The sequence below is a fragment of the Poecilia mexicana genome, unplaced genomic scaffold (genome assembly GCF_051168715.1).
Source record: "Poecilia mexicana isolate PSO_F unplaced genomic scaffold, ASM5116871v1 scaffold_10, whole genome shotgun sequence".
In the NCBI taxonomy this organism is placed as follows: domain Eukaryota; kingdom Metazoa; phylum Chordata; class Actinopteri; order Cyprinodontiformes; family Poeciliidae; genus Poecilia; species Poecilia mexicana.
The window spans coordinates 22,681,254-22,704,483 of NW_028263379.1; the positions used below are offsets into that span (position 1 = coordinate 22,681,254).

A 23,230-nucleotide genomic window follows, 5' to 3' on the forward strand; every position below is an offset into this window, starting at 1 on the left:
CTCTTTTACATATACTTGCGCTTTTGAATCTGTGAATAATTTCAGTCTGCGTAACAGGACATGCTTGTGTGATCTCGTTAAGAGATAAATCGCTGTTTAAAAGCAAACAGAAAACAATAACTTTTCACGGCGCAGCGGCTCTCGCCGCTTGTCTTTATCTTTTATTTTCCTTTGCGCCTGCCTGTCGGCCTGCTTCCTCCTGCCAGTCCTCTGTGTGGGAAGACAACATGGCGCACAGAGTGAGGTCTGACCGGGGAGGCCGTGTGTTTGGCTCTGAAAGTGGCATGGAAACCGTTCTGCTCGGTCACAAAACAACACACCCGGAGTCTGCTTTCAAAAACACCGAGGCACCTCATTCTTTTGTGAACTCCTCAGAGTTTATCACTGCCACTTTATAGTTTTAGTAACTTCACCTGGACGTCCTAACGCGCGCGCTTGCGCTTTCGCCCGTATTTACATGAGTGTGTGCGGTAGTGAGCGAGTGTCACGGCCCTCTGCGGAGACGGGGGGTTGGGTAGCTGGGTAGCCGATTGGCTGCTGCTCACCAACACAGTCAGCCTGGGCTTGTTTTAACATAACCGGGGGCACTTCGACTAGCACGAAGATAAAATATGTAGTAAATAATCTGCTGTGGCAGAGGGAGACACCGGTCGTGGCTCTCAAGGGGTAGCAGCAGATTTAATCTTATTCTTCACTGTAAAGCTGACAGTTTCTAAGAGGAGGGCCGTCGCTGCTGCCGTCGCCGCTGCTGCTGATGAGGCGATGAAGTGCCGAGAATGAGAGCTGTGCCTGGGCCTACTACTACTATCAGAGCTGCTGCAGCTGGGATTGTGCAGGCAAAGCCGAGGAAAGCAGTCGCTTTGTGTCACTCCAACAAAGATCCGGTGTTGGTTTGACGGTGACCGACCTCCAAATGGTGGGTTTTTCGCCCTTTTTTCCACGTGTTGACAATGTGTGAGTTAATAGTAGCTTCCTATGATCGGTCGTAGCTTGTTTGTGTGAGCCGCTCTGGTGGTTTTTTTTTTTTTCTGTGATGGCTCAGTGTCACCATCTTCACTACAGTCTCGGTGATCGCCATGACCCACAATTAGCAGACAAAGCGGCGCTATTTTTCTAATAACTCGCAAACAGAAACGTGTAGACGGAGCTCACCGGTGGACGTGTTTAGGGTTTTGTCTTGAGCTGGCCTTTTACAATGGAGGCCATGCTATCATGGTGTGTGTGCGCACAGTCTTCGCTTTATAAGTTTCTTTGCAGGCTGGATAGCCTGTCGTTTTGCTCGGATTTATGTTTGTTGTGGTAGAATTAAACGTCACACCTCCCTTACCTAACAGTGTCTGTTTCTGCTTAACAGGATATAAGGATGACAACATGAATCAGTCATACAGACCGGGTCCTAGGGTCGAATCAGTGTTTGGCCCCAGCCAGCCAGATCTGAGGGCCCGAAACGGCCCTCTGAGCACTTCTTATAGGAGCCAATGTGGCACTGTGACTCGTGGACCAGGCCAGCTGCCACAGTCTGCTTTCCTGGGATACAATCAGCTGGAGCGTTTTCGCTGCTACAGTCCACAGAGGAGACAACAGCGCCTGAATGCTGACCCCCAGGACAGGAGCAGCTTGCGCTGTGCAAGTCCAATCACTGATGATGACGATGACGAGTTTCAGCCACCAGCAGTCCAACTGCCTCCATCCCCTGGCACTGACAACATGGAGCCATTCGAGACTCTGCATGGAGGTTACAGCCCGCAGAGGAGACCGCAGCGCATGAACGCCTCACTCAACAGCAAAGACTTTCACCCCAGGAGCAACTTGCACTGTGCAAGTTCGATCACTGATGAAGATGAGGGGTTTGAGCCACCGCCCATCCAGCTACCTTCATCCCCTGGCACAGACGACATGGAGCCCTTTGAAAGCCTGCAAAACGGGAGCAGGAACGGCTTCTCCCCTCGCAGTCCAGACAGCTTCGAGCGCATCCCCGACGCGCCCATCGCGTTTTGGGAGCATCGGGGCTTGCATTTTGGGTCCATGCTGTTTGACAGCAGTGACATCAAGGAGGAGGAGGAGGGGCACGGCGGCGTTCAGGACCTCAAGCCTTTTCAGCTCCCCTCAAACACGACCCAGGACAGAAGTGTCACTGGAAGCAAAAGCACATGCAACTCAGTGGCAGAGAGAAGAGCATACAAACCCACAGTTTTTAATCTGATGTCCAAAACTATTTCTGAACTTAACCCCACACTAAGCCCCAGTGCACTGCCAGAAATCACTATGAGAGACGGGTGGAATGTGGGCGAGGAGTCGGACAGCGAAGTCGAACTCACCTCTCCTGTTGACCCTGGGCTTGTCTCACCAGCTGGCACCAACTCTAACGTGAGTTGGACACATGTGGGGAATTTGTTTTGCATTGTTTGTGCAACCAAATGGACATTTGTTTGTGTTGGCTATGCATTAGAGTGGAGAAATCTCATCCACAAGGGGAAGACTCTGTTAAAAGTAGCACTTGAAATATATCTTATAGTGACACACCAATCAGTCAGCCAAAGATAAGAATCTACTCTGATTAGGTAATAAATACAGAAAAATATGAAGTATTTCCCCTGTTCCTCAAATAAAGCAAAACCATTTTTAACTTAGTAAAACTCGGATATAGTTCAGTGGCATATGCTTTAATGTAAAAATGAGAATAGTCCTATTATTTCTTTGTTTTCTAATGGAGTCAGAAGCTATCTAAGATCACTGCATTCCTTTCTCTCTTGTAGTGTCTAGAAACTTAATCTTAATCGCTCAAAATTAGAATCTAGGTCTTCAAAGAAAATCACCAGTTGTTTTTCACCAGAAAGAAACTGGATATTTTTTTCAAATTGGGGTAAAAATATATGCTGAAATATACACTTTTAGATGAAACGTACCTTGATGAAATCTAACACTGAAAGAGTAGCAACATGTGCTTTCCCATAGCGCTCTGTCACTGTTTTGATTTGATTTGAAACAAGATGACCTGTCATTTTAGCCTTTGTCTCACATCAAATTGTTTTCCTTGTGCTGATTTTAGTCCAACAGCCCGAAGAAAAAACTTCTCCCTGTTGTGAAGTACTTGGAAGGAGACCTGGTGTGGGCAAAATTCAACAGACGACCTTGGTGGCCCTGCCAGGTCCTCTGTGACCCAAACCTAGGGATCCACACAAAAATGAAAGGTGAGTTCTGATTGCTTTTCTGTATTTTTATGTTCTGTGGACAGATATGCTGTTAAAATAAAATGTAACTACTTAATAACCATCAATTCTTATATAATAATATAATAGAGGATCTGAAGATTAAATCTGAAAAGCATGACAAAGATAACTTATTTTAAACAAAATTGGTTATAGCTGCTGTTGGTACTCCCTTTTTACCACATTTATCCTTCCAGTTAACTTTCTATTAATATATTTGTATACAGAAATAACCTTTTGAGGCTTACCTTTCTTTGAGTGTATGTCTTTTGAACAACAGTCTTCTCTGTGATTGTGTTGTCAACACATGATCATATTTCTGCAGTAAAAGTATATATTCATACTGATGTAGTATGGTGTAGTATGTATATACTATATATACTACACCAGTATATATATATATATATAGGGCTGAAACGATTCCTCGAATGGTTCGAGTACCTCGATTACTAAAATTCCTCGAGGAAAATTTACCTGCCTCGAAGCTTCGTTAATTTATGTTTTATTAGTTAGCGCACCGTGTTCCGGCCGGGACTTCATTTGCGTTGCGCGGAGCTCTCACTTCCGCCTCTGAGTTGTTGACAAAAGCTAAGTCTCAGCGGCATAAAGTCCAATCTTCAAGATTGGCCCGTGGGGATTTTATTGATTGATGATAATGCCCGACTTTTTATCGTTTTTGGGGAACCAATAAGCATCCTTAAAATGACTGGGGGAATGCCTGGAGTACGGCAGCATTTCTCCTCCGGGGCTGCTGGTTGAAAGCGAACGGCGGGAAGAGCGCTGAGGTGAGCGGATAGACTGAACAGGGCGGGCGGCTGAGTAGCTGATGCTTACCGTGTAAATGTAGCTTTACCGACGAACCGCACAATAAATTTCATATCCCGGTCTGAAGAAACGGGTGGCGGAGCGCATCGTACATGGCTGGTAGATGAGTTTCTGAGTGTGACCAGTGAAGGTGTCGTAAATATCCCGTATTGCTTCCCCCCGTGTTCGTCCCCCGGTCTAACGGTTCGTCAGTCCGCTGGTCTATTTCCTCCCCTCCACCCCATGTTCGTTCATTCGCCCTCTCCTCCCACTCCAGGCACATTTCCCGTATTTTCAAACCCAAAGCGTGACAGGTTAGGTGGCAAGGTGAGTTTAATTAATCTATTAAACTCACTGAAGATGAATACATAAACTAAAAGCTGGATTGTAGACATTTTTTATAAGCATATTTGTGAGCCTGCCTCTTTGTTATTAAATTCAGTATAATTTCAGATTTTTCTATAACTTTTCTTCTGGTTAACTTAGAAAGTGAGCTATTATTGTTACAGGTTAGTTTTCTAAACTACAAAAAAAGCAACTGTTAGGGATGCTCAAATATGAAAAATTGGACTGATATTGATATCTGATCGTAACACCGGTATTATGCCAGATTTACCAATATTTCATTTTATAATTTTTTTTATCCGATTACTCGATTAATCGTAAGAATAATCAATAGATTACTCGATTACTAAAATATTCGTTTACAACAGCCCTATATATATATATATATATATATATATATATATATATATCAAGGGCGTAGGTTTGGTCTAAGTTTTGGTGGGGACCTTGACCCCCCCCCCCCCCCCCCCCCCCCCGCCAGCAGCACAGTGAAATGCCGAAGAGCACCGAACATTTTTGAGAAGGGGGGGGAAACCACATTGGCTTAATAACCCCCTCCCCCCAACCATAACCATATCATACATCTTGTGTATACAACCAGATACAGTCATACTCAGCAGATCAGTTCAAGAACACTTTACTTTTTCCTTTACAAAATTCAGCAAACGTTACAAGTAAGATCAAAAGAAATATCCTCTGGATACTCCCTGGTCACTGGCACTCACACTGACAGCCTCCTATAGAGCAAACAAAGCGTAACCTGGTTTGTATTCACACTAGCTTAACTTAATTTAAGACTAACACTTCAAATGCCATATTTACTGAGATAATTTCACAGTATATTTCATATCTGAGAACTAACACCTCACCTGGAGCCCTGAAGCTCCAGCCACCTCTCCATCGTTCTGCTCTGCCCCTTGTCCTGCTGTCTGAGCATCCTATGTGAAAAAATATTACATCATTAACAGACCTATTCTACCTCACATTCAGTGCTGACCTTACTAAACACCGGACTTTACAACAAATGCGTTGCGTGATAGATATCTAACTTATGGGTCCACTCACTGTACTTACAGCCGACGTAGCGAAATAACTTCTAATGTCTGTCCTTTTCTATTTTGGTGGCGACATGGTCTCAGAGACTCAGAAGGAGACGCGTGTGCCCAGCTAGCCGCCGCCTTTTGCAGCTAATCAAAGAACGTCCGACGATTCAACTGACTCCCCCTTCCCCCACCCCCCCCCGACAGCACAGTTCCGACACGGTCTCGGAGGCTCATAATAAATGTCAAACTAAGAAGCTTCCGTTCCGCGCACCGCCTGTTGCTGCTAATCAAAGATCGTAGATCCACGTTCTTTGAGCCAATATGGCAAAAATTGGTCGGGACTTTTTCATATCCCGTGAATATTGGTCGGGACATGTCCCTACCGTCCCTACCCAAACCTACGCCCATGATATATATATATATATATATATATTTTTTTTTTAAGAAACTTAATATGGAGTTCTTATTAACTGCAAGTCTTTACTGTAAAGATTAAAAGGAACAAATTTAGCACTGTTGGTAGTAATCGAAATAATGAAGAAATTTCACTTTTTTTTCACAAAAGTAAAATATGATATTCAGATTTAATGATGTGCAGCTTTAGCCATCTCTGTGAAACATTTGATCTCACTGGCTAATTGGCACTAAATAAATTTTATTGTCTGTGTGTAACGCAACTAATCTGCTGTTCATTTCTCTCACTCTCTTTTTTTTTTCTTACCCCTTCAGTACCAAGTAATCGTCCTTGTCGGATGTATTTCCTGGAGACGGTAGGCGAGGTCACTGAATGCACCTGGGTTCCAGGGAGCGTCATTCTACCATTTGAAGGGGGACATCAGTTCGATGAGCTGCCTGTTCTTAGACGGAGGGGAAAGCAGAAGGAGAAGGACTACAAGTATACGGTAAATAAATACATCTACAGTCACGGTCAAAAGAAAGTACAGTATCTTTGAATTGTAGAATTTTACCTATCAGGACATTTAAAAAATAATCTGATCTTTACATACAGGTTTCACAGAGTAATTATTTATTGAACAAATAATGTGTGCACTGTCCACAGTGACTAAATCTGTAAATTAACTGAACAAGTGCTTTTCCAGTCATTTTGACCACTCAAAGTGCTTTACACTAGAGTCACATTCACCCATTTGCACTCAAACACATTTATACACCAATAAGTAGAGCGGCAGGAGGCAATATGGGTTTAAGTGCATGTTCCAGGAGGAGGCTGGAATCAAACCTACAACCTTCCGATCGCAAGACGACTTCTCTAACCACTCAGACACAGTCTGTCTCTGCTTCAGGCCCACATGGGGAGGAACACAGACTTTAGAGCCTGTCTACCAGGACAGAGGGAACGTTAGAACATACAGAGCTTTTCAAAAGTGTTAATAGCTCTTTTTCATATTTGTTAAGTTACAGCCACAAATTCCAACATATATGATTTGAATATTAAGCGAGCAGCACAGTAAACTCATGGCTGTGAAGTGGAAGGAGGAGAAGGATCCACTACAGCTGCAAGTCTTCTGTGATCGATCTCTACCAGCTTGGCGCATATAGAGACAGAAATTTCTGACCGTTTTCTGCAAAATAGATCAATCAATTTTAGTCCGATCAAAAAGAGAGCATCTGTGAAAGTCTTTTTTTTTTTTTTCAAATCTCACCTCAGAATCTCAATTAAGCTGGACTTTGGGTCATTCTAACACCTGAATATGCTTTGATCTGACTATTGCAACATTGCTCTTGTTCAGGTTTGTTGTCCTGCTGGTAGTTGAACTCACTCTCTAGTCTTTTGCAATGTCCAATAGGTTCTCATCCAGGTTTCCCCTGTTTCTAGCTTCATCCATCTGCCATCAACTCTGACCAGTTTGTTTGTACCTACTGAAAAAAAAAACATAATCACAGTATGATCACCATGTTTCACATTAGGGAGGGCTGATGCGCAGTGTTAATTTTCAACCACTGCGTATTATATGACTTCCAAAATGATAAGAAAATGACACTTTTAGACCAGCTACTTAATAGTAGTGGCCCAAATTGTTGCACTGGTTTCAGCACCAGCGACTCCTCCCTCCTCTCACTAGTGATGTTCGATACCATCAATTTTCTTTCCGATCCAATATTTAGTAAAATTCAAGCTGGTATCGGTGATACCGAACCGATACCGATACTTTGTGCAAAAATACCTAACCTGTCTAGTAAACCTAAAAAAAGTGTATTAATTCTTTGCTTTGCTTCTTAAAGAACACAAGGCATCACTGTAATTTATTTATTTTAAATTCCGAACTACATTGAGGTAGGAGCCTTGTTTATTATAGACAATCTATTTTAATCGTACAACATATGTGAAAATGAATAAAAAGGACAGTTAGAAAAGTAATAACCCTACTAAAATAAATCCTTGTTTAATTAAGAACTACTATAAAATGAAAGCATGCACCCCAATTGACATGACCACGACATGTTAATTTGAAAATCCTGGAGATGTGATTAGGGCTGAAACGATTCCTCGAATGGTTCGAGTACCTCGATTACTAAAATTCCTCGAGGAAAATTTACCTGCCTCGAAGCTTCGTTAATTTATGTTTTATTAGTTAGCGTACCGTGTTCCGGCCGGGACTTCATTTGCGTTGCGCGGAGCTCTCACTTCCGCCTCTGAGTTGTTGACAAAAGCTAAGTCTCAGCGGCATAAAGTCCAATCTTCAAGATTGGCCCATGGGGATTTTATTGATTGATGATAATGCCCGACTTTTTATCGTTTTTGGGGAACCAATAAGCATCCTTAAAATGACTGGGGGAATGCCTGGAGTACGGCAGCATTTCTCCTCCGGGGCTGCTGGTTGAAAGCGAACGGCGGGAAGAGCGCTGAGGTGAGCGGATAGACTGAACAGGGCGGGCGGCTGAGTAGCTGATGCTTACCGTGTAAATGTAGCTTTACCGACGAACCGCACAATAAATTTCATATCCCGGTCTGAAGAAACGGGTGGCGGAGCGCATCGTACATGGCTGGTAGATGAGTTTCTGAGTGTGACCAGTGAAGGTGTCGTAAATATCCCGTATTGCTTCCCCCCGTGTTCGTCCCCCGGTCTAACGGTTCGTCAGTCCGCTGGTCTATTTCCTCCCCTCCATCCATCTTACGTTCGTTCATTCGCCCTCTCCTCCCACTCCAGGCGGCATTTCCCGTATTTTCAAACCCAAAGCGTGACAGGTTAGGTGGCAAGGTGAGTTTAATTAATCTATTAAACTCACTGAAGATGAATACATAAACTAAAAGCTGGATTGTAGACATTTTTATAAGCATATTTGTGAGCCTGCCTCTTTGTTATTAAATTCAATATAATTTCAGATTTTTCTATAACTTTTCTTCTGGTTAACTTAGAAAGTGAGCTATTATTGTTACAGGTTAGTTTTCTAAACTACAAAAAAGCAACTGTTAGGGATGCTCAAATATGAAAAATTGGACTGATATTGATATCTGATAGTAACATTGGTATTATGCCAGATTTACCAATATTTCATTTTATAATTTTTTTTATCCGATTACTCGATTAATCGTAAGAATAATCGATAGATTACTCGATTACTAAAATATTCGTTTACAACAGCCCTAATGTGAATGATACGGCAACAAAGGCATCCATCTTTGAAACTTTCCCATTCATATGTTTTTGTTTAAGAGCAGAGGCATTGTTACAGTTTTCTCTTTCAGTCTGTTTTTTTTTTTGCTCAGAATTTCTCCTGCCTTCGAAATTAGTTTCTCTGCTGACTTATTTTACGATCCGCCATTGTGTCTATGTCTGAGTGAGTGAGCGAGCATTATGTCTGTACACAGCAAGTGTCAAGTATTTTTCTTAGTATCAAGTTGGAACTTCTCAGGGGTTTTTTTTGGGTGCTTTCTTTCACCAACACTATATATTTCACAACCATTATTAACTCTGCTTTCTGATCTCAACTTGACTGGAGGAGAAAACGAACTGTAAAAGGCTCTATCAAATGTTTTTTTTATTTATATTTTTTTATGGTCAAAACATTTGAGATTATTGATTGATCATATAATCAGTCAGTCTGAAGCAGTCTTTTTCTGCACAGAAAACAGAAAACATGTCTGTCATGCATCAGTCTCTATTTTTGATGGACATCTGTCCTGGTGCATATTATGACAGCTCTATACGTTTAGCAAAGTATTAACACAACCGATGCTGATGGTGCAACCATTTTTTTTTTCTCCTGGCAGCCTTTCCAAACAAACCACATTTATTCAGTCTTTTTTTTTATAATTTTACTTTTACTAACTGTAACATTTATCATTCTCATGCCTGAGAAAAGCTTGAGATTCAATTTGTCTGAGCCCTTTGTGGTCTGAAATTGATGGAACCTCCTTTTCTGAAAAGACTGGAAAATGTCTCAAATTTTCCACCACTTGCTTGGCTTGCTTGGAAAAGATGGAATAACTCTTAAAGGATTGATTGCCAACAACAGTTGATTCTTTCACGTCATGGCTGATGTGTTTTCCTCTTGGCTTTGTGTAACCTACACCTGTATGCTCCAGGTGAGCAAATGGCCAAAGTTACCACTTTGATAGACTTGTGGTTCATAAGTAAATCAAGTTCATTTATAGGGCTGTATATATAAATCTATTTGGCGATATATATCGATATTTTCCGCCCTCGGAAAGTATCGATTTTTCATCCGCGAGTATCGATCCATTAAACCATAGGGGTCCACAGCCTTATATCTCTTTTTAACGTCTAGCTTGTTACAGCGTAGCAGGAAGACTCCGCCTCCCTCATTCTCACTTTCAACTTCAGCTTAAAGTGCAAATTATAAACTACACACCAGTTTTTAAATTGTGTTAATAGGCCAAGTATAACCGGAGTTATGCTAAAATTTGTGAACCATATTTTTCCAAATGTCAGAGAAATGTCAAAAGCGCCGCCATTCCCCGGCTTTTCCGATTATGTGAGAGGGAATGACCTTCCAAACGTACAAAACGAAACGAAACATTAGATTCCTGTGTTTTTGGAAATGTAAAATCTTCAATAAATAACGATGGGCTGTATTTTGTTGCTGAGAAACGAAGTAAAGTTACGCAAGTAACCGTGAAAGAGAAGCGGAAAGGAGAAGCGGCGCGAACGGAGCAGCTGCAAAACCAGTGAGATCGCGAAATTAATGCAAATTTTAACTGGTGGCATTCACTTCGTAATTAGTTTTTAGCTTAGCGGTTTCTGTTCTGTACATAAAGGATTACCTGAAGAATGAACATGGGTTGATAACATCCGAAGCGAGCGCGCAGCGGCGCTGTGTTTTGAGCAGGAAGACGAAGAGGAAAAACCCCAGCCGGAATCCGCGGCGCAGTGAGGATTCCCATGATAACAATGGCTGATCGATCATTGTTATTAGCAACAGACAAAGTATCAGAGACTGAGAGTACTATGAGATGCTGGCAGTCTGAGAGGCAGCTACTCGGAGATCCAAGCAGGGGAATAGCGGCGCTGCGTAGCTGCAGGGAGGCTTATCACTACGGGGTGAGGCGGAGCCACTACTTTAGCAGTTAGTAGTAAACAGCTTACAGCCACGGCTAACTCCGGGAGTCAAGGTAGAAAAGCCTTTTTTCCCCATAGTCCAAAAGACTGCATTAAAAGCTGGCTGCATTTTTACTCCAAAATGCAGCCACAGTGTCCAAAAGAAAAAACATAAGTGCAATCATTTGCATATTGAGAGTCTACAGAGGGTGATAATCTCCCCAGTCTGTTAAACTTTTGAGTTTTATGTCAAATCCTCATGAATTAAATGACAGAAACTAATTCTCTCACTGCATCTTTGATTCATTTTGTCGAGCTGCAGACTGTTAGACTGTCCAATCAGAGTCAGGTATTGTGTAATTGGTGCTTTTAATCAGTTTTCAGTCTTTGGAACACAAAATGTCACTAAAATCACTCTGTCCTTCTAAAATCTTTCTGAAAATCATAAAAATGCACTGAATCGTAGCGAATTGTATTGCTCAACAAATATCATGATACATATTGTATCGTGACCAGAATACCGTATATCGTATTGTATCGTGAAATTATGGTATTGCTACAGCCCTATTCATTTAACTATCAAAACCTGGCTGCTACTTTCCCTCTTAAATCTGTTTTAAGCTGGAAGGGCTGTACTTAGTTTCTCAGACAGCGCTTTTCCAGTTTTGGTTCACATTTGTTTAATGAACACAAATGTGCAATCTGTTCTATGTTTTAGTACATATACAGTAAATTTAAATAACCTTAAAAGCTGTTAAACCTCCTCCCCTTAATAAAATTGTCCCTGACTCCTGATATATGAAACTTCAGAATTCAAAGAACTGTGTTTCTTTTTCTCCACGACTGTACCTTTTATTCTCTTATTGTGAAAACATATCTAAGCATAAATTCTGATGTGGGCAGATTCCAAAAAGTTTGCTGACCGCGTGGAAGGTCAGTGTGGCCGAAGCCGAGTATCTGCTCCCTAGTCGACAGAGGAACAGTGAGAGCACACTTTCACTACCTGTCAATGGAGAAGAACATCCGACCAGCCTTCCTTCATCCGAAGAGCCGCTAGAGGCCCCCTCCGCCTCCATTGTCCCAAATCGACCCAACTCACCTGGTCCGGCGACCAACGGGAATGGTCACCATCTCTTCAAAAACTCCACAGCACACGGCAATAAGAGCAAAGCTTTCAAAAAGAAGAAGAAATGCTTGTCGGACATATTTGGTCATATTGTTGGTGGAAAGGAAACAGCCAACAAGGCTGGTCAGCTTCATGCAACAACACGTGCACTGAAAGAGGAGCCGAAGGACTCGCCTTATGCCGATTTGGACTCAGTTCCGATGTTGAATCGACCTAAACGCACAGCTCTTTCTCCAATATATGATGCCGACGCCACGGGCAGAAAGGAGCACGCTTCAGTAAAAGTGAAAAAGACATCTAAAAAACTAAACCTTTGCTCGGATCTGTCTGATTTGTCCTGTATATTTCAAAACAAAGCGACCTCTAAAGACCCTGAGCAGAGGCCGGGCAAAGTGCCCCAAGGTTCCACTGAAAAGCACTCTGGGGCTCTTTCTGCCAGCAGCCGTCTGATAACAAAGGCTCTGAAAGCAGCAGAAGAGACCAATCACAAAGATGGACCAGCCACAAGCCGAGTCCCAGCAGAAGCTCCTCCTGAAGACTGCTTCGGAAAAACTCCTGCTGATGCTGCCGTCAAAGCTGAACTGTCTCCAAATCGGAAATACCCCAGCAAAACCTGCTCCTTTGTTAACCACAGCTCTCCGAAACGTCGCGCGAGGAAGCTGAATAAGAAACCAGTTCACAACGGCTCGGTGGTCAGGTCAAAGTGCGAGGGGATGACTCGGCCCGCGCAGCAGCCGGTCAAAATCAAGGCGGAAAACAGTCCGTCAGATCTATCTACCTCCTCCTCTCTGTCTCTGTCTCCAATGGACACCTTTCAGGATAGTAAAGAATTAAGGTTCAAATCGCTAGTGATGGAGAACAACAGTGACTCTGAGCTGAGTGTCTTTCGGCCTGACTCCAATTACAAATTTAGCACTATTCTGATGCTGTTAAAGGACATGCACGACACTCGAGAAAAAGAAGGCAAACCGCTGGTGCTGCCGCCGTCGGCTACCTTGATAAAGGAGGAACCCCTGGTGATCCCCACCGCAGCAGAAGGTGGTCCGCTGAGAGGCTCCTGCGAAGGTCTACCTCTTCAGATCAAATTAGAGAACGGGCAGTCGGAGAAACCTACGCTGAGCCAAAGCACGCCGGTGAAAACCAAACTCTGCACTAAAGCGGGCGCCTCGGTCGACACCCATCACTGTGAAGACTTTCCTTCTCACGCTGAGGTCGGGAGTTCGGAGAAGCAGCGCAGAAAACAAAGGCTTCCGTCTAAACTGAAGCTCACAACGCCTGACCTGCGTTTGGATGTTCCCGAGAGAGACTTCATCAGCGTCCAGTCTGGCTCGACGGAGCCTGTAGCGGACCCATTTGGCCCCGATTCCTCCACCAGCTACCTGGAGAAGTCCTCGGAAATAGCTGTGGCTCCAAAGAAGCGCTGGCAGCTGGTTGAGGAAGCTGCTGAGACCGAGGCAGCTGGGAGCGAGAGGTCCGCTGAGACCGAGGCACCTGCCGAGATGAAGGGTTCTCCGACAATGAGAGCTTCTCCAGATCTCGAGGCGCACACAGAGAATGACTCGCACTCTTCAGATGCAAGCAGCACAGCCGGTAAGACTTGAGCAAAGTGCTTTATAGTTTTTTTTGTTTTTTTTTTTCTTTTTTTACTGAGACGATACTTTTTGAAATATCAAAGTGTTTGTTTTTTTGCACACAGGACAATCTGAGAACAAACGTCTCCGGAAACCAACCAAGAGGCTCTTGGAGTCCACCGAGGAGTATGAACAAATATTTTCCACAAAAAAGAGGTCAAAGAAACACACGGCAGATTGTTCCAAACTGGTGAGGAAAGTTTTTGGGGTTGTGGTTTCCTACAGTACAGATAAAAAAAACAAACAAAAAAAAGAAACAAGAGATTGGGGATTTTTCAATAAATAATTAGTTACAGCTATCAAAGAAAAGCCCAAAACCATAAGTAAATTATAAAACTGTACAAAACTTGTACATTTAAGTAGACGTATTTCACAATTTGTCCCATTATGATCACAAACTTCAGCGTATTTTATTAGAGACCCAGGTAACTGTGAAGTAGAATGAAAAGATTACATGGTTTTTAACTTTCTTTTTTTCAAACAAATGAAAACTAAAATGTGAGTAGTGTATTTTATGTAGCCACTCTGGGTTTTGCACTTCATTTTATCTACGGTTATCAGAGTTAAAAGGGGCTTAATTCAGATTTTTAAATCAGAATTCAGCACTACTTTGTTTTGGTCTGTCACATAAAATCGCAGCAAGTTTGCTGTTGTAAGGTGACTAAATGTGCCGAAGGTGTGAATACCTTTACTATCCACTTGTGTTTTGCGTCGCATGTTTCTGTGTGCAGGACACTTCAGGGATTACGGCACTCCATGATCTCAGTGCTACAGAAGCCATGGATACCTCAACGTCGTCTTTAGCGGAGCCAGGAGAGGCTCGGGTAAAGATGGATCCGAGTCCGTCTCAGGAAGAGTTTTCTCCTCCAGCACCACCTTTGTCTCCTGTCACAGCACCACCCCGCTTTGACGCAGACACAGCAGAGGAAACAGATCTGTCTTTTGAGTGTGGTGAGTCTTACTCTCCACCTGTTCTCATCAGGTTTTCACCGCTCATCCACATGCAACTCGAGTTTTCTTAGATCTGTTTGTGGTGTTCCCATTTGAACTGGATATCAGGAGATTAGTAGAGCGGTGATAGAGATGAGCCTTCCCATATGATCACTATTGCTTTTTGAGCTCAAACCCACAACAATGGGGCCATTTTTATGTTTTTTTCCTCTCACTTTTTTTCAATTAACCTTCTAATTTAGAGGAAAAAAGTAAACAGTTAAAAAACAAAGCGATTATTGAGGAGATTTGATGTTATTGCCACCTACTGGCTTGATATAGGTACTGCAGACCAAAACCTTGGGAGTTGTCCTTTTTCATCATATATGGTACTTAGAAACAATTCTGAAATTATTTATATACTGGTCTCATGTTTTTACATCTCAAAAGTCCATTATTTTAATTGTCGTCTGTCTTTGAATGTCAGTTTCTGCATGTGAATACTTGAGACTTACCTGAATCGTTTTTAATGTCAGACTCGGGAACATCTCTTCAAGAAAGAAAGAGGCCCAGAAAACTCTCACACAAGGCGATGGAGTGTACCATAGAAGAAGTGTCGTCAGGTTCCTCAAAGAAAAAGGTATGTCTACGAAATCTAAAACTACACTGCCTTGCAAATGTATTCACACTCTGAGCTTCTTCTCCGTAAACCTCAATGTATTTTACTGGGTTTTTACGCGAAGGCTTAAAATTATTCTTATCGCCGGCAGATTTAGGTTTGAAGTGGAGAAAGATAAAGATTAGGGTGATGGCAAGGAGCCCTCAGTTGCCATCAGTATCATTTTTCTTCCATTTACAAAAAATTGCACAATTATATGGCGTTTTTTTTTTATTTTTTAATCATAAAATCTTAATAAAATACATTGAGATTTACTGTAACTTCACAAAATTGTAGTGAGTACGGCTCTGTACTCCTGGACCCTGAATATTTATATTTTGTTATAGGAATCTAAGCGGAAACTCTGCATTTCCCCAGACGCAAAAGTGTTGGTCAAGAAAACACAGGTATTCATGAAATCACCAAACATTTACTGTAACGTGCTGAAGTTCTGTTTAGTTACTCTAATCCTTGTGTTTTGCGGGATAGGCTGCATCCGTGACGAAAGAGAAATCTTCCCCCTGCGCATCGTCCGTCCCTGCTGAAGCCGCCAAGCGTCCAGAGAGCAGGTCCCCGAGCCCTCAGCGGTGTAAGACCCCGAAGCAGGAGGCTGAGACGGAGCCCTGCAGCACCGAGGAGAAACAGGAGGAACACACTGGAACACTAACTCCTAAACCTGAGGTGCCCCTGCTGTGTTTTCTCCAGGCAAAATGTAGAATCAAATTTAAGTTTCCATCTGTTCTGACTGCTTCAGTAACATTAGACGATATTCATCTCCTTTAGGTCATGCCGGCGGGTTTGAATGACAGTCTCTCGTCCCAGGGTGATGTTAAGGGAAAAATAGGAGCCGCGTCTTTGAAGGAGAGCGTCTGCCAGGTGAAATGACCTTCACGCTGGCTGTGACGTGATTATTTTCACCTTCTGCGTTAGTGGCAGGTATATTATCAGTGTGCCTCTTGTGTGCTTGTGTGTTTTTACAGGTGTGTGAGAAGACAGGAGACCTTCTGGTGTGCGACGGTCCGTGTTTCGGCGCCTTTCACCTGCAGTGCATCAGCCTCTCTGTGGCCCCCAAAGGAAAATTCCTCTGTCAGGAATGTAAAACCGGTGGGTCTCGCTTTGCGACTCACAAAGGACCTAAAAACCCCGCGACCGACCGCGAGCGGTTTGTCCTGAAGCACGACAAGTCTTCAGATTCTCATCGACTTCGTTTTGTTTCAGGTGTTCATAACTGCTTTGTGTGTAAGAAGTCTGATAACGGAGTGAAGCGCTGCATCATCCCCCTTTGTGGGAAGTTTTACCACTCGGACTGCATCATGGCGTATTCGCCCACCCAGCCACATAACAAGGGCTTCCGCTGCCCTCTGCATGTCTGCCTGTCATGCCACATCACCAACCCTCTCAACGCCTGCAGCACCAAAGGTAGACCCCCCCCCCCCACCCCCGTCATTTCAATCAAACCGCATCTGTAGAGGAGCAACATGGTTAGCACGCTGAACACTGAAGCACATGGTTGGCTGGCTGCCTTCACTCAGATAAGATAGAAGCTCTTATTTTTGGCAGCAACATCACATTTGAAAAAATGGTCAGGTTTTACGGTTAAGATAGTAAATTAGTTGTATTTTAGATAAGTTTCTTAACAGTAAAGAGTTGGCTCCAGACATCTGAACTAGAATAAATCAAATATTTAAGTTCCTGGCTTGGAAAGTGTTGAAACTGGACAACTTGTGAAGTGGCCCTTTGACTCTGCTGCCACCTCCTGGTAAACCAACCAATTGCAGGTTTTACATGCTAATCATAGACATCTCTAAATAAAGTTATAGTCTAAATCAGAAAACACATTTGTTTAACCAATTTGAGTAATAAACTGAGCTTGACCAGATCGTTTCATGAATAATATCAATTAATGACTTTGAATCTGTCTGCGTGACTGGATTGAATTGTTGTGTGTTGTGAATCGGCGCTTTGAAAATAAGGTTGAGTTAAATTCAATAATTAACGTTGGATAAGGGTAGAGATTGCATAATCTTCAAGGTCTTAAATGCATAGTTTTAAAATTCTGCTGATTTTTAAATAAAGTCCTAAAGTATTTGATAACTTTTCTTCCTTACCAATAATCACCTTGAGCAAGTTCTAGTATTTTTACTTTCTTCTTACAAATTTAAAACCCTTTGGTGGAAAAATAAGAGCATAGATAGAGTTCTACAGTGTTTTCAGCATTTTTACATAATTATGATTTGTTAAAAATATACATATTTTTTTCCATGTCTAAACGTCTGTGGTTCTTTTTCAGTTGCTTACTCAGTATTTGGTGCTGTTATGTCACTCAGTGTCCCGACAATTTAATGTTTCTGTGAAATAGTAAATTGATTTAAAGCATTTAATCCCATGCAACAGTGTCAGCTGTGTTAAACTTGAACTTGGGCTACAGTTCTGTGCGTGGATGAAGCCGTTCTGTGTGTTTCGTTTCTCAGGTCGGCTGGCTCGATGCGTCCGCTGTCCCGTAGCTTATCACCCCAACGACAACTGCATGGCAGCAGGCAGCCTGGTGTTGTCCAACAACAGCTTCCTGTGTCCCAACCACTTCACTCCTCGCAAAGGCTGCAAGAACCACGAACACATAAACGTTAGCTGGTGCTTTGTCTGCTCCGAAGGTCAGTCTGGGCTCAGGTCTCAAGTTTTAGCTTCCGGTCATGGTAAAAAGAAACTACAAACTCAGTTGTAGGGTTTCATGCATAACCGGGTCGTAAATTTAGACAAAATCTCCCCTCGAGTCTACAAAAAGCCAACAGATTTCTCACTTTCAAATACAAATGAAGTCAAATTTAAAATAAACCCTTGTTGCCTGCATTTAAGAGAGAAAGTAGCTGATTTAGTAGCTGTACTTTTTTAGGGGGTTTCATACTGATCATTCAACAAATCTTACTGGCTCGGGAAATATTTTAGACCTACTTCGATAAGTGGTGATTTAAAGTGATTTTCTATTTTATACTTATAGTCTTCCATAAGAAAAATGCTATGTGCCCAGCAGGATGTCAATTGCAGTGACTGTGGTGTGATTATGTATCATAGTCTGTTTTATTTCGTAAGAATAAGTCGACCAGAAAAGGCATCACAACCAGTATTAGCAGATCATCAACAAGCAGAGGTTTTGACAGCTTTCTGCTCTGGATAGTGCAATGCTTTGTTGTTTTGTAAGTTTGCAGAGTTTCATCTAAATCAGCTGCAGATCTTCTGGAGAAATGTTCTTTGAACAGATGAGGATAAAATATATATGACTGGGCGTAAAGCAAAGCGATATTTTCAGACAAAACTCAGCATATCAGAACAAACAGCTGTTAAGTACAGGGCCGGAGGGCCGATGATCAATGTAGCATCCACAGGACTTGGACGGCATCTCCTCTTTATACTGAAGAACTCGTATTTTCCCGACTGTACAGGAGGCAGTCTGCTGTGCTGTGAATCCTGTCCTGCTGCTTTCCATCGGGAATGTTTGAATATAGAGATGCCTCAGGGTAGCTGGTTCTGCAACGACTGCAAAGCCGGAAAGAAACCTCGCATGAAGGACATCCTTTGGGTCAAATGGGGGCGATACAGGTAAGGGCGCAACCTTTCTTCACCACACAACAGCTCAACGCAACAGGAAAGGTATCTGAAACCCGGCCCGATGCTTCAGGTGGTGGCCCGCTGAAGTGTGTCTGACCAAAGACGTCCCAAACAACATCTTGAGGATGAAACATGAAGTGGGGGAGTTCCCGGTGCAGTTCTTTGGCTCCAAAGATTTCGTGTGGACGTACCAAGCCAGAGTCTTCCCCTACATGGAGGGTGACACTCACAACATCGAAAAAATGGGGAAAGGTTCTGACGCGGTGTACAAGAAAGGTACGTGTTCTCGCTGGTGTTTTAATTCTGCACATAAATGACATCAGCTGAGATTGCATTTGTGTCCTTGAAGCCTTGTCTGAGGCCGCAGAGCGTTTCAAAGAGCTACAGACCGAGAGAGAAATGAAGCAGCTTCAGGAGGACAGAAAGAACGACAAGAAACCACCTCCGTACAAGCACATCAAGGTACGCTGAACCGACCCGGTTTGGAGGTAAAACCAGCTGACTGCGATAAACTGAACACCTGGTGAATGGCACTTTGCTTCTTTAGGTGAACCGACCCATTGGGAAGGTGCAGATCATCACTGCCGACCTGTCTGAAATCCCCCGCTGCAACTGCAAGGCGTACGACGAAAACCCGTGCGGCATGGACTCGGAGTGCATAAATCGCATGCTGATGTATGAGTGCCACCCGCAAGTGTGTGCAGCCGGGGAGCGATGTCAGAACCAGACTTTTACAAAGCGACAGTACACCACCGTGGAGATTTTCAGGACGCTGTCCTGTGGGTGGGGTTTACGCGCGGTCTCTGATATCAAGAAGGTAAATTGGGGAAAAATGCACACCAAAGTTCTTTTGAGAGATTTTGACACATTTTTACTCATTTCTCATTTTGTTCTTTGATTTTTTTTTTTTACCTCTAGGGTGCTTTTGTGAGTGAATATGTTGGGGAGGTGATCGACGAGGAAGAATGTCGCGCCAGAATCAGACACGCTCAGGAGAACGACATCTGCAACTTCTACATGCTGACCCTGGACAAGGTGATTCTGGAACGAATAGCTGTCAATGGAGCATGGAGATGGGATAAATGATCAAACACACCGAAGAAGATCAGAGGACTAAACTTGTTATTTTTATTGTTAATTTAGGATCGGGTCATCGATGCTGGACCCAAAGGGAACCAGGCACGTTTCATGAACCATAGCTGCCAACCAAACTGTGAGACTCAGAAGTGGACTGTGAACGGGGACACCAGGGTTGGGCTGTTCGCTCTGCAGGACATCCCAAAAGGTTTCACTGATTGAATGGATTTTTTTTTTTTTTTGCCTTCTTAAAATTAGTAGTTTTTACAACTTTTCAATTGTGGTTTGACTTGTCGCTCCAAATAATTACATTTATTTGATGCTAAAGATTTATATGATAATTTGTTCAATTAAGAGGAAGAAGTCATGAGAAATGTTTCTCTCAACAGATTGGCACCTTAACCATGGATTTTAATAGTGCTCCATGTTGAACTCAGCCTGCCATTAAAATAAACAATTGTGACAAAAATGTTAGTCCTGCAAACTAAAATAAAGACAGTTTGATGTAATTTTGTTCTCCGTCAGTGAAAGGAAGCAGCTGAAAGTCTCAATGTTCTACACATTTTTAGACAGACGCTTTAGCCGCACTATTAAAACGTTTTGAAAACAGCATTTTCTTAAATCACATGCCTTTTTCCCCTAAAATCAGAGTTAGCAAACTCCAGTCTTCCTCGGCCATTGTCCTTATGAGTTCACATCTGAATCAAATGTATAAATTGACTTGTCAGAGTGTAGTCAGGTTCCACAGAGTCCTGCTAATGGCCCGGATATTCGATTTAGCTGTGCTGAAGCAGAGCTCTAAAAGTTGCAGGACCCCCATGAGGCAAGGTGAAGCCCTTATTCATGTTTCATTCTTAGAAGATTTCTAAGTTTTCTGACTTTTGATATGTGATTTTTGCTCTTGACGCGTAGAAATTGTTTTCGACAGTTAAAGCATCAGTATGATTTTCACTTCAGGGGTTGAGCTGACCTTCAACTACAACCTGGAGTGTCGTGGAAACGGGAAGACTGCTTGTAAATGTGGAGCTCCCAACTGTAGCGGTTTCCTGGGGGTCCGACCAAAGGTAAAACTGTATATTCAACCCGCTGTGCCTCTGATCACAATATCACTCTAAAATAACACTCACCACTGATTAACCTTCACTTGGTTTCTGCTTTGCAAACCGCTCCGTTCCCCATCTTTACTCAGAACCAGCCACCAGCGGAGAAAATGAAACTGAAGGAAGGGAAGAGGAAGGGCAGCATGAAGAAGAAGACCAAGCAACAAGTAACGAAGGAGAGGGAAGACGAATGCTTCAGCTGCGGCGACGGAGGCCAGATAGTGTCCTGTAAAAAGCCGGGATGTCCCAAAGTCTATCACGCTGACTGCCTCAACTTGGCAAAGCGGCCTGCAGGTTAGCAGACCTACAAGTGTTTTTATCTTTACTTTTTATCTATTTATTAATGTCACATACTGTTTTTATTTTTTCTTTAATTATGTAAAGCACCTTGAAATGCCTTGCTGCTGAAATGTGCTATACAAATAAAATTTGATTGATTGATTGATTGAAGTGATAACCATTTCAAATTAAAATTTATACTCAAAGTAAGGATGTGTTTCAAACTGAAATGTTTGTAAAGTTTAACATGAGAAGAAGACAATATTTAAATATTTAAAACATGTTGCGCTCACACTAACTGTTTCAGTATTTTTCCACATTTCAACATGGCTGACGTGATGAATGATCTTGTCTCCAGGGCGATGGGAGTGCCCATGGCATCAGTGTGACGTTTGCGGTAAAGAGGCAGCCTCGTTCTGCGTGATGTGCCCCAACTCGTACTGTAAAGAGCACCGAGAAGGCAAGCTCTTCATCTCCAAGCTGGACGGAAAGTTGTCCTGCAGCGACCACGACCCGTGCGGGCCCGAGCCACTGGAACCAGGGGAGGTACGGGAATACGTGCCCAACATGGCCTCCATGAGGCCCGGGAACATGGCCGTGCCCGTCCCTCCCGAAGCGCTTCCGGCCGCCGCAGGAGCAACTCCTCCTTCGTCTTCTTCTGCTGCTTCCCTCTCCTCCGCTCCCTCCGAGGCTGCTCCATCCGGCCGAGAGCCTCCCCCTCGCCTCTACATCAACACAAAGACTGCTACCTCCAGCTTCGTCCCCTCCAGCACCTCCTACCTCACTGACAGAACCGAACTGAAAACCGGCGCCGCCCGCGAGGGAGAGGACGGAGAGGTGGAGGACGGCGAGGTGTACGGGCTAGACACGGAGGAGGACGACGACGAGGAGGACGAAGATGACGACGAGGACAATGAGACTGAGGTTGTGGAGGAGGAGGAGGAGGAGGAGGAAGAAGAGGAGCCGCCTTACGGAAGCGACGCACTAGAAGACGAAGAGGAGGACGAGGAAGGAGGGGACGTGTGCGGGACGTGGGGCGGCTACGTGGACGACGATGCTGATGATGAAGAGGTGGAGGACTGGGGGAGGCTGGAGGACGATGAGAAGTGACTCCGTCTGTGACGCTGAGCAGGAGCTCCCTCCACGCGCTGACAGGACTGAAGGAGTTCCATATTTTGGTACCTACTTGAACGCAGCACTGCCTTCACTGTGGTACAGCATTGCCTTCTCGTCTCCAGACTGACAGCGGGGATGTGCGCTGGTGCTAAGGCTGAACTGTTGTCTCACTCAGTCTCTTTATATTCCTGTCCAGACTTTTATTTGTGTTTGGTGCTCTCTTGATTTGTTCTGTCTTTTCACACTGTTTACATAGTTCAACCCTTTTTTGTTTTTCTTTTTTTTTTTTTTTTTTAAATGTTTGTAATATAAGAAATGAGTGAGAAGTTTGACCAAACCGTCATCATGAGGCCGTCTTGTCTCGTCGTCCCCGTCCTCTTTCTGTTTCCAGGAGTCGTTGAATCCCTGTTACAGTTAAGCAGAAACAGTACCTTCTCTGTTTGTGAGGAGTGAAAAATAAACCCACTGGAGTCATTCATTTCAGATAAACATTCTGGGTTTCTCTGTAATATCTGTCGGAGCAAATTAGGAAAATACCTACTGGGCAGACGGAGTTACAGAAAGTGTAGTGGTGTAATGGCACATCAGACAGGCAGCCTTTTTATTTATTGAAACGAATATGAGTCATGAAAAAAATATTTTTGATTAAAACATAAGATATAATTCCCTGGTGAGAAACAGTGTTGACCAATAAGGGAGATTAAATCTCCCTTATTCTTGCTTTTTGTCTGATATTAAGTGTAGCTTTTGAAACCTCTGGAAATTTTTAATTTGACATAAAAACATG

The 23,230-nt window shown here is 43.2% G+C and overlaps 1 protein-coding gene across 1 annotated transcript; it reads left to right on the plus strand.

Annotated features, from left to right (window-relative positions):
- The first annotated feature begins 186 nt into the window (after nucleotides 1-186).
- On the plus strand, nucleotides 187-22,932 carry LOC106925649 (histone-lysine N-methyltransferase, H3 lysine-36 specific-like). Its single transcript, XM_015000092.2, has 23 exons — nucleotides 187-916; nucleotides 1,355-2,367; nucleotides 3,050-3,191; nucleotides 6,131-6,303; nucleotides 11,827-13,639; nucleotides 13,746-13,870; nucleotides 14,412-14,631; nucleotides 15,147-15,250; nucleotides 15,616-15,675; nucleotides 15,758-15,949; nucleotides 16,052-16,144; nucleotides 16,249-16,372; nucleotides 16,487-16,687; nucleotides 17,740-17,919; nucleotides 18,706-18,862; nucleotides 18,942-19,147; nucleotides 19,221-19,333; nucleotides 19,419-19,688; nucleotides 19,790-19,906; nucleotides 20,015-20,156; nucleotides 20,906-21,012; nucleotides 21,138-21,342; nucleotides 21,686-22,932. Exons 2-23 carry the CDS (start codon nucleotides 1,372-1,374, stop codon nucleotides 22,435-22,437), a joined length of 6,492 nt encoding a protein of 2,163 aa, XP_014855578.2. The 5' UTR covers nucleotides 187-916; nucleotides 1,355-1,371; the 3' UTR covers nucleotides 22,438-22,932.
- Nucleotides 22,933-23,230: the final 298 nt, after the last annotated feature.

Bases quoted from the DNA above. Each gene is read 5' to 3' on its own strand.
- LOC106925649 (XM_015000092.2), top strand. From the start codon at position 1,372: ATGAATCAGTCATACAGACCGGGTCCTAGGGTCGAATCAGTGTTTGGC. The intron at 2,368-3,049 runs GTGAGTTGGACA...TGCTGATTTTAG, and splicing joins CAGCTGGCACCAACTCTAAC to TCCAACAGCCCGAAGAAAAA. The intron at 15,950-16,051 runs GTGCCCCTGCTG...CATCTCCTTTAG, and splicing joins CACTAACTCCTAAACCTGAG to GTCATGCCGGCGGGTTTGAA.